At 43.3% G+C, this 12,401-nt stretch overlaps 2 gene segments (V, D, J or C); both read left to right on the top strand.

The window, feature by feature from the left end:
* Positions 1–2,024: 2,024 nt before the first annotated feature.
* Positions 2,025–2,641, top strand: LOC104852969. The segment is given in 2 exon segments: positions 2,025–2,117; positions 2,199–2,641. Coding segments are annotated over 2 exon segments (513 nt in total).
* A 5,205-nt stretch (positions 2,642–7,846) lies between these two features.
* Positions 7,847–10,055, top strand: LOC104852968. The segment is given in 3 exon segments: positions 7,847–7,910; positions 8,001–8,414; positions 10,036–10,055. Coding segments are annotated over 3 exon segments (480 nt in total).
* The last annotated feature ends 2,346 nt before the right edge of the window (positions 10,056–12,401 follow it).

The raw sequence follows: 12,401 nt of genomic DNA, 5'->3' as shown, positions 1-12,401 counted from the left end.
ACCTGGGTTTTCTCTGGGCCTGGACCCTGCACCCCAGAAAATGGGCTGCAATACCTGGGGAGGCTCAGCTTGAGCAGTAAGTCACAACTCACCCCTTCCACGACACAGGACTGCTTCTCCAGTGACATTGCAGTGACATGCCCAAGACCCTGTCCTGCTGACAGCTAAAATTCTTCCCACCAATGATACAGCCATGTGTTTCTGTGTGAGGCACAGGAAGAGACACCAGTGCAGCCCAAGTACAAATTCTCTCAGGGTCACTCTGGACCAGAAGCAGGTGCCCAGGACTAGCAGGGGGCTCTTGGCACCTGCAGGAGGCTCTCTGGGACATACAGCAAAGACCTTGGCCAAAGAAACAGCCAGTCAGGAGGAACACATCTGTTTTATAATCTGGTCAGGAGAACATTAACCTGAAGAATTCATTGCCCTCTTCATTTTTCTTCTTTCCTTTAATATCTCCCAGTGGAGGAAGTCAATTAACACCTCTCCTAACTGAATACTCTGAAGGAGTCCTTCCTACAACCTCGGGCCTCTGTTAATGGAAACACTGCAATGTTGAGGTGAAAAGTGGCCCAGCCTTGGACAGTACCAGAGACGGACTAGCAACCCTGCAACAGCAGTGACCTCTGGTTGAGTGAAGCACACACAGGCTGCTCTCTGCCTGCCTCTGCTGAAGAAAACGCACAGGGCTTTAACCTGGAGAAGCTCAGTGCAACTGTTCTACATCTGGAGTTTTAGATCAACTTACACTGTGTGGTTAAACTTTTCTAACATAATATTTTCCAATAGTTTAAGCTACAGAAGTGTAAAAGAGGTTTGTCCTCATTCTTCAAACCAATAGGAAACTTGGGAAGAAACAGAAGAGTCTTTACACATTTGAAAACAGCCTTCCAGATATTGTTGCCATAAGAGACTAACACTTATCTCAAGGGAGTGAGGTCTCACTCTGTGGAACTGCATGGGTGGTGACCTGGGGAGGCTATCAAGTGAGCATGGCGCCACTCCTCTAAATTGGGATCTTGCACACCTTCTCACTTTTCACCTCGTGCTGACACACACATGGCCCTCACAAAATGCACCTGTCCTGTCTTGAGCCTCTGTACTTCCATGTCCCAGAGAAACACAGACCCACATTCATCCTTATGAGAGGACAGGTTCATACCCATGTGTGCCATGGATACGTCCCTGGATAAGGCTGTGCTTGCTCTCACATTATCTTAAACGTTGCGGGGATCTCAATGTTCGCAGCCCTGTAAGTCACCGGAAATCCCTCAGCTACTTCCTTCCCCTTCATTCTGGTTGGACGTGAGATTTTAGCTGTCTTTCAGGGCTTCCCTACCCAGTGTCACCACTTCAGTGGGCCAACCTACACCTGTGACTCCTCTAGTCTGTGCCACAGTAGCTCCTTCCTGTGAGTCCCACTAGGGGCTGATTTAGGTGTGAGGAACTTGCCTGCAGACACACTGCCATGGCCATTTCTCATGTGCTTTTTCTCGAGTCACAGTGTCACCATGACAGCACAAGCGACCTACTCTTGCAAACACAGTCTGTCCTTCTGCACACTCTGCTCCTCTTCCTGCTGACTGAAGCAGTCTGTTTATAGCCACCCCATGCCTTTCACATGAACGCATCTTGAGTGACTGGAGGGAAGGGCCTGTTGTATTGGACTTTGGAGTTTATTGAATGAATGATGGACCAAATAGATGAAAAATTCCAGTCAATTACTATGGGCATTTAGACTGTGGTTGATGTAAGATTATCTTTGCGGGAGCTCTCAAAGGATTATTCTCTGCCCACTCCAGATTTATACCTCATGGCACTTCTACCTTTCCCCCATCATGGTTCTAACATGCTGAAGGAAATAGCTATGGAGAAAAGTGACTTGTAACCTTAAAGGTCCCTGGGCTTCAGAAGCTGTCTGCATTCTGTGACCTTATATCAGGAAGTCAAATGCATAGGCAAATGAAGGCAGCACTTCTGTTTAAATATCAGCTACTGCAAGGGACCACAGAGCCTGTTGAATTCTGGCTGAAATCTGGAGCCCAGAATGATCAGCAGTGCCCTAGCCATGACTGTCTCCTTGCTTGTCTTCCTGTCGGCACTGGGTCTCCCACAGGGTCAGTATGCGGGAAATATGGTGTCCTGGGCAGAATTCACAGGCCATGGGTGTTAACTTTACCACTTCCTCTTGTTCCCAGGTGTCCTGTCCCAGGTGCAGCTGCAGGAGGTGGGCCCAGGATTGGTGAAACCCTCTCAGACACTCTCCCTCACCTGTACTATCTCTGGGGACACTGTCTCTAGCACCAGTGCTACTTGGAATTGGATCAGGCAGCCCCTGGGGAGAGGTCTCGAGTGGCTCGGAAGGACATACTACAGGTCCAAGTGGTATAACGAGTATGCACCATCACTTCAAGGTCGGTTGACCATTTCCCCTGACACATCCAAGAATGAATTCTCCCTGCAGCTGAGCTCTGTGGGCACAGAGGACACAGCTGTGTATTACTGTGCAAGAGACACAGTGAATGAACCTCAAAGGAAGCCCAGACACAAACTTCCTTGCAGAGTCACTCGGGACCAGCAGGGTTTGCCCAGGACTTACCAGGGCCACCCTGGACTGACAAGATTTTGCAGCAAAAGTTGAGGGGGAATGTGTGGGTGCATATAATACTTGGGAATTCTCAATACTTGCACATGGCCCAGACCGATAAAGCTGCAGTGTGTAACTTCCTGCTGTGCCTTGCAAGATTGACATTTTTGCACAAACATTGACAAACAGACCTGCATCACTCAGGTGTCATTTCAGTTGAGGAGAATGTGATCAGAATTTAGCAGGGATGTAAATCTTAAAATTCCCTAGAGGAAATAGGTTAGAATCTGATAATCAGGTGTTTGTAACAACTTTGTCTAACAAAAGTACAAAGATTTTGATAATTGCCTCTCTTATTTAGTTTATTATATTTATTTAAAAAGTAGAATTTATTAATTTTCTTCAGTTATTTTGCATGACAGAAGGATAGCTTTCCTTTTTTTTCCCCTTTCACAACAATTGATGTATACTTAATGATTCTATCCAGATGTCCTCATCATCATACCTTGTGTTTAAGTCAGTTTTTACTTCATTGATGCTGCGTAAGGAACGATTTGCACCCTGAATTATCACGCCAGCCTGCAACCACATCCTCTGTGCCATAACGCAGGCTCTGCTGCTCTTACTGGACTGACTGTGGAGGAGATTCAGGCTGCAGGTGAGTGATGTGCCTGCTCCCGGGATTCTCACTCTGGATCCAGCATCTCCCGGGCCTCTTCCCTCATGGTGGAGATCAGAGTGTGAGCTGGAGAATGGAACCCTTTCCTGACAGATTCATTCCCTATTTCTCACATACTTGGGTCAAAAGAACAAACTCAGTGAAATCGTGGAAGAAAACATCCACATAATAGGAAGTTTTCCAGACTCCTGTGACATCTTTTCCCTGTCTGCATTGTCATTTTGTGGTGGGTTGCAACACTACAGCCATGAACTTTAGCTATGGATGAAAAAGAAAAGGAAGGCGTGGCCTTGGACGGGACAATGCTATGCTGAGCTGTGCTGTCGTTGCTCCTTCACTGGAATGTGGAGCCATGATCGAGATGACCTCGTTCTTCACAGAGCTGTTCAGAGAGCCACAGTAGGGAAGGACCCAATGTTCATCGTGATATATGGCAGGATGAATTGACGATGGCACCTATACACGATGGAGTCCTATTCATCCACAAAAGCAGGAATGCTGTCATTTGTGACAATATATATTCAAATTCAGGACATGAAACAGTGCAAAATTTGAGAACAGAAAGGTAAATACTACAAAATGCCACCTTCTATGGGAAATCTAATGGTTTGGACTTATGGTGAGAATTGGAAGCAAAATTCAGAGACAAAATATCTAGAAAACTTGGAGTTTTGATAGAAATGAAATATGTGTCAACATAGGTCCAAAATTGAAGTAGCTGAAGAGATTAGCAGCATTTTAAAAATCAATTATTTTGAACTAGGACAAGAAGGAAGAGGCCCTGAGGCCATCCCGGGCATCAGCAAGATCCCACTCTTTGTAGGACCCAGCGCCCATATGTGTAAACGTGCCATTTGAGAGGAGAGCCCACTGGTCTCGAGACTGGAGAGAGCTACTGAGGAATCAGTTCCAGGGAGACTCAGCTGCGGCAGACTGATTAATGGGAAACTTGGAAACCCGCCGAACTGAAGCAGCGTGGTCCGGGCGTGGAGGATCCAGTGAAGATTGCTACCCATAGCCATGAAAAGAGAACTGGGGAGAAAGATCTTGGCCTGTTGATTTTCTCGGAGAAGCTTGCTGAGGATGGTTTTCCTGATGTGAACTAGCCTGCTCTCTCATCGGAGGAGCTCGGGATCTCACTGTTGCTGAGAATAGCTGCTGCTTTCATCAGGGGAGCTTTGATCTTTGTTGTGGGGAGAAAGGAACCCTTCTTCATTGTTTTTCCTTTTCTCATATACATTATTTCTCTTCTTACCTTTTTCCTACCCTTTCCTCTTGCCCTTCCCCTTTCGAACTTTTCTTCCGCTTTCACATTATCTGCGATACATTCTGCTGACCTTAGCACATGCGAGGAATGCATTTCATGTGGGGAATTAACACATGAACACAGCACATTTTAATTCTTTTTTGTTGACCCCAGTCTCTTGATCCTATTCCCAATTCAGAAACATTTGTCAACTCACGATCATGTATTTAATAGGCTATGTATTATGAGTTTTTCACATTAAAGTTTTGTTTTAAGACTTCTTTGCAGTACATAATATTTACTTCCACTTTAGAAAGTAGGTGCTTGTGCTTCTCGCATCTTGATTCATGTTATTCTCTTTACCCTCCCTTAACTTCCTCCCTATTTGGTTTCTGATGGTAACACCCTCACACACACTTCTGTATATCTCTGTATGTATAGAATGGATCAGAATGACGCCAAGATTCTTTTTTTTTTTTTGGTACAAGGGATCAAACTCCCCGGCCCCCAAGATTCTACTTTAATAATGAGGAGAAGGAATAAAAAAAATCAATAACAGGAAATACTATAAAACCAGGGGGAAAATTCTGTAAACACATGGCTGTGTCCAGGAAGAGATCAACATAACTGCCTGGCCTTTACCTCTCTTTATTAACAAAAATGAAATTACACACTCTAAATTAAAAACGGAACATGTGTTCCATGTCTCCACCAAAAACTCTTGGTAAATAATTCAAAAATGGAAAAGTGAATAAACGCACTGGACTCAAACAGACATGTGAAGGAACTGAAAATTCACAATGATTTAGATGGTACATATCTTTTACAGCTAGTGCTATAAAGGAATACTAAGTAATTTGGGTTACTGCTCTCATTGTCCCCCACTTGTCTGGAGGGCTGCATTGGATGTGGTTCTCCAGAGCAGCAGAGATAAACCAGACACGTAGTGACAGCACACAGAAAGAGACATTTCCTCGGGAACTGGCTCACAGGACCATGGAGGCTGGAAAGACCCAGCTCTGCCATGTGGGCTGCATGTGGAGAACAGGGAGCTGGAGGTGCAGGCACAGTTGCAGGCTGTCTATTGGGGAATCCCTGCAGATTGGTGACACCGGTGGTTTGGGCTGTGCAGGCTCCCCTGGTTAATGAACCTCACACACACGATGGAGGGGAACCAGCTCTTCTCAGAATTCATTCACTCATGTGTTGGTCAATTCCTAAAAACTCCACAAGGAGACACATGATCTTCACAGAGGACCAACAAGCTGACCTACAAACTCCATTAACAAAGCCCATCCTGTAACTTTTGAGCACAGCCCTACAATCTGGTACGACACAATGGTGAAATCTTAGTCTGGACACAGTCATTTCACCAACATCTCATGCTCCCTCAATAGAGAGTAGAGTTATTTTTTAATTGTATGTATACAAAAAATAAAAGAGGATGAGATTTTGAATTAAAGAAACCTACATTTTCTTCAGAGTTTTACACTATGTCATGCACGTAGTAACAAGAAATGGAGCGAAGATGTCATAGGACCTGCACTGGCCATGAAGTGTGAAGGGAACACACAATGTCACTGTCATGGAGGACACGCTGATAGGACAGGGATATAAAATAAACATGCTGAAGCCTCAAAGTTAAACTTGAAAGGATAATGCCACCTGAAACCATGGGCTACAACACGGATACACCTGTACATCCGGGCTCTGGTGTGGAGATTTCAAGGACATACAAGGAAAAAGATATGTCAGGTTAGGTTTTCGTGATCATAGAGATCAGGTGATACTCACAGAACCTCTGCCCATGGACTTTGAATGTTTTATACTCTATTTTTAAAACATAGTACATTTATCATTTCATTTATGATTGGCTACCTAAGTGTTCTAAACTGTTGCTTCTCAGGTTGTATTCTGTCTTTCACATGAGGCTTTCATATGACCAGTATTTTGAATGTTTTCCATTGCTAGAGTATCTAACGATCTCTGATCTCACATGCTTTACTTTTGTTTTTCTTGTTATTTTTTGAGACAGAGTCTCACTCTGTGATTTAGGATGGCCTTGGATTGACTATGTAGCCCTGGCATAGAAATTCTGCTGCCTCACAGTCTTAACTTCTGGGATTAGAGATTTGCACCTCCACGCACATCTGAATCTCTCATTTTAAAAAGGCAGTGGATGTAAAAATTTGTTGACAAGTTTGGAATCTTCCTTGAATGTTTTTATCAGAAATAGATGAACATTTCACTTACATTATTGATAGTATTGGCCTTCTTCTATCTTGGTTTTTGAAAGAAGGACCGGGATGTTCCAACACAGAATGTGGTCCCATTTGTGGTGTTCTCTGGGGCCATCTGAAGGTCAGGGCCAGGAGGAGCTGCACTGGGTGGGCAGAGCAGTGCCCGTTTCATCCCAGCACATTCAGCATCTCTGAGAGGCAGGTGGGGATAAAGCCAGATACCAAGTCTCATATGCCCTTGCTCCTTGAGTATTTCCCTACATCTTCCTCCTGTCTCCCTCTTGATTGCTGTAAGGTAAGCAGCTGAGGTGATTTTCCAAATAGTGTATTCAGGCTGCACATTTAGAAACTTGAGTTATTATGAAGCCATGAGTCTTCAGGGACAGGGTTCTAAGAGGAAAGGTCAGAATGTCTGTAGTCCATGAGAGATCCCAGCATTTTCAGATAGTAGTAGACATTTCTGATTACAAAATGCCAAGAATGGGCTTAGACAGAGACACATGAACTCCAAGAAAATTCCCCACATAAATTAACTGTGAAAATGTAGGGAATAAGATCTAGAAGTTGTCGATGAAGACTACCCTCAAGGATGAAGCAATACATTTTTAAAAGGCAGTCATGGAGATATGGACAGGCATGGCACCAAGACAGAAAGCATAGTTAGAATCTTAAATATTTTTCTCTATCTCCAGCAACAGCCCAGCAAATACACAATTCTCTGCCTGACTACAAACTCTCCCCTGGAAAGGCACACTTTAGTAAATACATTCAGCACATCAGAACCCTTTCCGGACATGGACACTTTCATGTTAAAGTTGCCAATGAAAACTGTGCTCAAAATGAACAAAATCTTTGCTCCAACTCAATTTCTCTGTGTGTCGAAGTATCAGTACCAGAGAAGATACAGAACAGTGTCATTGGGGTGTTCCTCTCCCCAGTGCAATGGCTCATCATAAGCAAAACACTCTCCTTGGAAGAACCAGAACGCTCTGCCCTCTGTCCACCTCTTATACCATCACTGCCTCCTCCATGCAAAGCAGCCCCAGGCTCAGGATGAAAAGCCAGACCTGGCTGAGCAACCCCATCTCCTCTCACAGGAGCCTTCATACAGCATGGAGTCCTTGGTGCTGCTCCTCTACCTGGTGGCGGCTCCCTGCTGTGAGTGTCTCTGAGTTTCAGGAGAGCGAGGGGGGATCAGGGTGTGTGGTGTGTTTGACTGTGACTGATGGTGATGCTTCTTGTCCCCAGGTGTCCTGTCCCAGGTGCAGCTGAAGGAGTCAGGACCTGGCCTGGTGAAGCCTTCAGAGACCCTATCCCTCACCTGCACAGTGTCTGGATTCTCTTTAACTGATTATGGTGTGCACTGGGTCCGTCAGCCTCCAGGGAAGGGACTGGAGTGGATCGGTGTGATATGGAGTGGTGGAGGTACAGAGTATAACTCAGCCCTTCAATCTCGAGTGAGCATCAGCAGGGACACTTCAAAGAGCCAAGTCTCACTATCATTGAGAAGCCTGAGATCTGAGGACACAGCGGTATATTACTGTGCAAGACACACAGTGATGGGAAATCAGTGTGAGCCCAGACGCAAACCTCCCCGCAGGGGCGTCTCGGACGTCAGGGGGCAGGCAGGATACACTGAGCTTCTGTGGGGCCCAGGAAGAGGTGCAGGATCCTGGGTCTGCTTTGCTGTTAGAGTCTGTGGTTGTCTCTTCCTGTCCCCAACTTTGCTAAAGAACTTCTTCAGTGTAGGCTTCTATAGACTTTGGATTTTTAAAAAATTTACTTTCTTTCTTACGAGTACATGTTTGCAGTACAGCCAGTTTACAACCAACTTCAGAACTGGGTGCATGTATAGAGTGCAGCTTGATCCTTTAAGGAATCTCCATCCTATTCATCATTAACTTCACTCTTCCCTCCTCTAAATCTCCGTTCCACATTTTAGTTCACATTGATATTATTGAATTTATCTCATGTTTATGACATATAAAATTTACATTCATTCAGGTTCATGTACATGGCACGTACATATCCTAATTTTTTTTCGTGTCTCCAATTTTTCATCTATGTTCTCTTGGACTCCTTCCCATTTGTAAGAGATCTACCTATTGCCTTGTCTCCTTCTAGCCATTCTTTACTGTGCTTTATGTTTATATTTTGCCTCACTCAAATGAGAAGTACTATACGGTACTTAAGTTTTTGTGTCCGATTCATTTTACACAATATTATATTTTCCATGTGCATCCATCTCCCTACAATGTCTCAAATCCGTCCTGCTTCATAGCTGAGTAACATTCCACTAACTCTCAGTGCCACATTCATCCTCTGTTGATGGGCATACAAGCTGCTTCCGGAATTTAGCTCTTATGCACAGTGCTGCTATAAACACCGGTGTGCACATTTTGCTGTAGCACGATGTGCTTAGCTCTTTCGGGAAGATACCTGGAAGAGAGAGAGCTGGGTCTTATGGAATTTCCAATGTGAGCTATTTAAGCAATTTCTGTCCTGAGTTACACAGTGGTTGTACCAGTTTACATTCCCAGCAACAAAGAAAGAGCGTCTTCTTTTACCTGCAGCCATGGCAGAATTTGTTACTAGTAGATTTTTTTGATGATGGCAGCTCTGTCTGGCAAAGGATAGAATCTTAACATTGTTTTAGTTTGAATTTCTCTAAAGGCCAAGAATGTTTAATATCATTTCCTATATGCGTTGCCCACTTGTATATCTTCCTATGAGACGTACCTGTACATTTTACTTGCCTGTTTCTTGACTGGGTCTTTTCTTTTAGGCGATCTAATCTTTTTGAGTTTTTCATACAGTCTAGGTATCATTCCTCTCTCTGAGGAAAAGCTTGAAATAAATTCCACATCGTGTCCATTGTTTCTTCACTCTGCTAATTCAGGGTGGAAATGCTTTTTGATTTGATGTGATCTCAGTTTGTTTATTCTTGGTGTTACTTATTGTAGAATTATGGTTCTGTTTAGGAAATCTCTCTTAAATTTATCACTTAATGTTTTCTATTTCATTATCCAGTAGGCAAATATTTGTCATTGCTGTGACAATGACAAACATTGAAAGAAAGGCTGCTCTGATCCAGGCTCTGCATGTTCCAGATTCCATTGCGCAAATTCCTATACGCGGTAAAATCACTTTCAAATTCAAAATCGCAAAATAGGATTATTTTCTCAGTTGCTTTTAGAATATCGCCTTACAGAAATAAATGAGCCATCCATGCACACATTCCCAGTTTGGGCAGCAAAATTCTGCCAATTGTAACTCTTTTCAGGTCCATTCAATGGACAGTAAACTGCCCTGCTTTTCAAGTTTTCGTGTTTTTTCTTTCATTTATTTATTTAATTTTTTGTGCCGGGGATTGAACCCAGGTCCTAGCGCTTGCAAGGCAGGCCACCGAAGAACTGAGATAAATCCCAGGTCCGAGTTTTTTCTTTTAAATTAAGATACATTTTCATTAAATAAAAATTAAATTGAACCAGCTGAATTAGTGCAGAGTCTTTGCATTTCGATGATCTTTACTATTCTTCCTCCCCAGCCCATCACAACCTCCTTGCCAAAGGCTCTTTCTATGGACTCCGCTTCTCTGTATCTTTACCGTTCTCCATATGTTTTTTTGAATTATTTATTGTTTTGCCTTCTCATATTAGAGAACCTTGCAGTATTTACACATCGGTGTCTGACTCCTTTAACAGCATGATGGTTCCATAATCCACCCATTTCCCTTCAAAACACTCAAATTTATCCTTCTTTAGGGCTGACAACTGCTCCTTGTATTTAAATACCGTTTTATTTATTCTTCTGTTGATGAGTATGTAGGCCATTTTGACGGTTTAGCTATTGTGGCTTGTGCAGCTGCAAATACGGATAGGCCCATATCATGGTAATACAATGACCTTAATATTTTGGAAATTTCTCCAGAAGAGGTAAAGCTGAGCCAAACAGAGGTTTTATTTTACATTTCTATTTGTTCTATTTTTGTTGAACCAGTAATGAAAAGTTTAGAGTTATAAATGACTTCAAAACTGTTTATTATATGGAGTCCTACAATTCACTAACTGTTTGCCTTTCTATTAGCAGTTAAAAGCATTTCTCAAGGGTTAACTCAAATAACTTTATTGTGATCCGCCTGTGTTAATGCTGTGAACTTTGGGTCTGGTAGGAGGTGGGACAAACAGGACAGAATGGTTGACGTAGCTCACAGACCGTCAGAGCAGACCCGAGCTGTTGAGTGTACGTCCCTCTCAGAAAACACTTCAGGCCAGAGCAGCTAGATCCACCTCCTGTGTACAGCGTGTCTTCCCCTGGGGATTATACCCTGGAGGAAGCCTAATCTGAATTCCATATCTCTGCCTCTGTTCTAAGATAAAAATGAATCAGAGATTTGGAAACCTCTGGAAGATAACACAGGGGGGAAATTGAAGGCATGGGCACTGGCAAAGACTTCCCTGACAGAAGTCCACTAGCACAGAAATAATTTCACCACTCAACAAATGTGATTGTATCGTATTAGAAAGCTAATGTACAGCAAAGCAAATTCCCCTCACAGTGGAAAGATAAACATAATAATGGGGAAAATGCCAGGTATTCTTCTAAAAACTTCTTTAAAACCTACATGCTAAAGGGGCAGGGCTTTAGCTCAATGGTGCAGCTGCCTACCTTGCAAGTTCAAGGTCCTGAATTTGATCCCTGCCCCCCCAATATAACAACAACAACAACAGCAACAAAATGACAGCCAAAAGAAATAATAAATGACTCACTCAAAAAATAGACAAGAAAATTAGACAGTTTTCAAGAGAATGAAAGATAAAAGGATAAGTAGTTATGAAAAAAATGTTCACTATCTTTAGTAATTAAGCAATGTAAATCAATACTATTCTGAGACTACGTCTTCATTCAGAATGCCTATCATCTAGGATACAAAAGGCTAGAAATGCTGGTAAGAATGTGTGGAGAAAGAAACTCTTCTACAATGATTTTTTAAAAATGTAAACAAGTGCAATATCTATGGAAATTAGTTCAGAGAATTGTCCAAAAGCTCAAAATAGAAATTGCATTTGATTCAACGATACCAATAGGAGATATATTTCCAAAAAAGTTAAAGTCTTGTCACCAAGAAAAGGAGGAAGAGAAGGAGAGGGAGAGGGAAAGAGAAGTAGGGGGAGAGGAAGGTAAAGGAGGGGGAGAGATGCTGAGAATAAGATGTAATCCAGTAGCCATGTCCTCATGACCTACTTAACTCAAAGGAGGGCTGCACTTCTAACAGCCCATTCAGCTAAGACCACATCAATGGACTAAACTATTGAAGACGGTGCTGCCCACAGGATCTGTTCACCTCTCTAAGCCCTATCTCTGAATATCTATGCACTGGGCTCAAGGCTTCTCCTCTCCTCCTCCCTCTCCCCCTTCTTCCCCTCCCCTTGCATGTCGTCCTCTTCCTCTCCTCCTTCTCCTTCTCCTTCTCCTTCCCTTCTCCTTTCCTCCTCCTCTTCATCCTCCTCCACCGTGCAGCTGGGCTTTGACTCATGTTCCCCACTTGACAGAGAACAAGGATGGACGTGAACTTCAGAGCTGAACACAAAGTGAGTTGTTGAAGTGACTTCAGCTCTGGGATGTGATGGGCACTGTTTTTTTGAGGTG

Source organism: Fukomys damarensis, unplaced genomic scaffold (assembly GCF_012274545.1).
Source record: "Fukomys damarensis isolate Sample0158 unplaced genomic scaffold, DMR_v1.0_HiC HiC_scaffold_25, whole genome shotgun sequence".
Taxonomy (NCBI): domain Eukaryota; kingdom Metazoa; phylum Chordata; class Mammalia; order Rodentia; family Bathyergidae; genus Fukomys; species Fukomys damarensis.
Note: the sequence above shows the minus strand (reverse complement) of the source record. Positions and strands in the feature narration are given on the sequence as shown.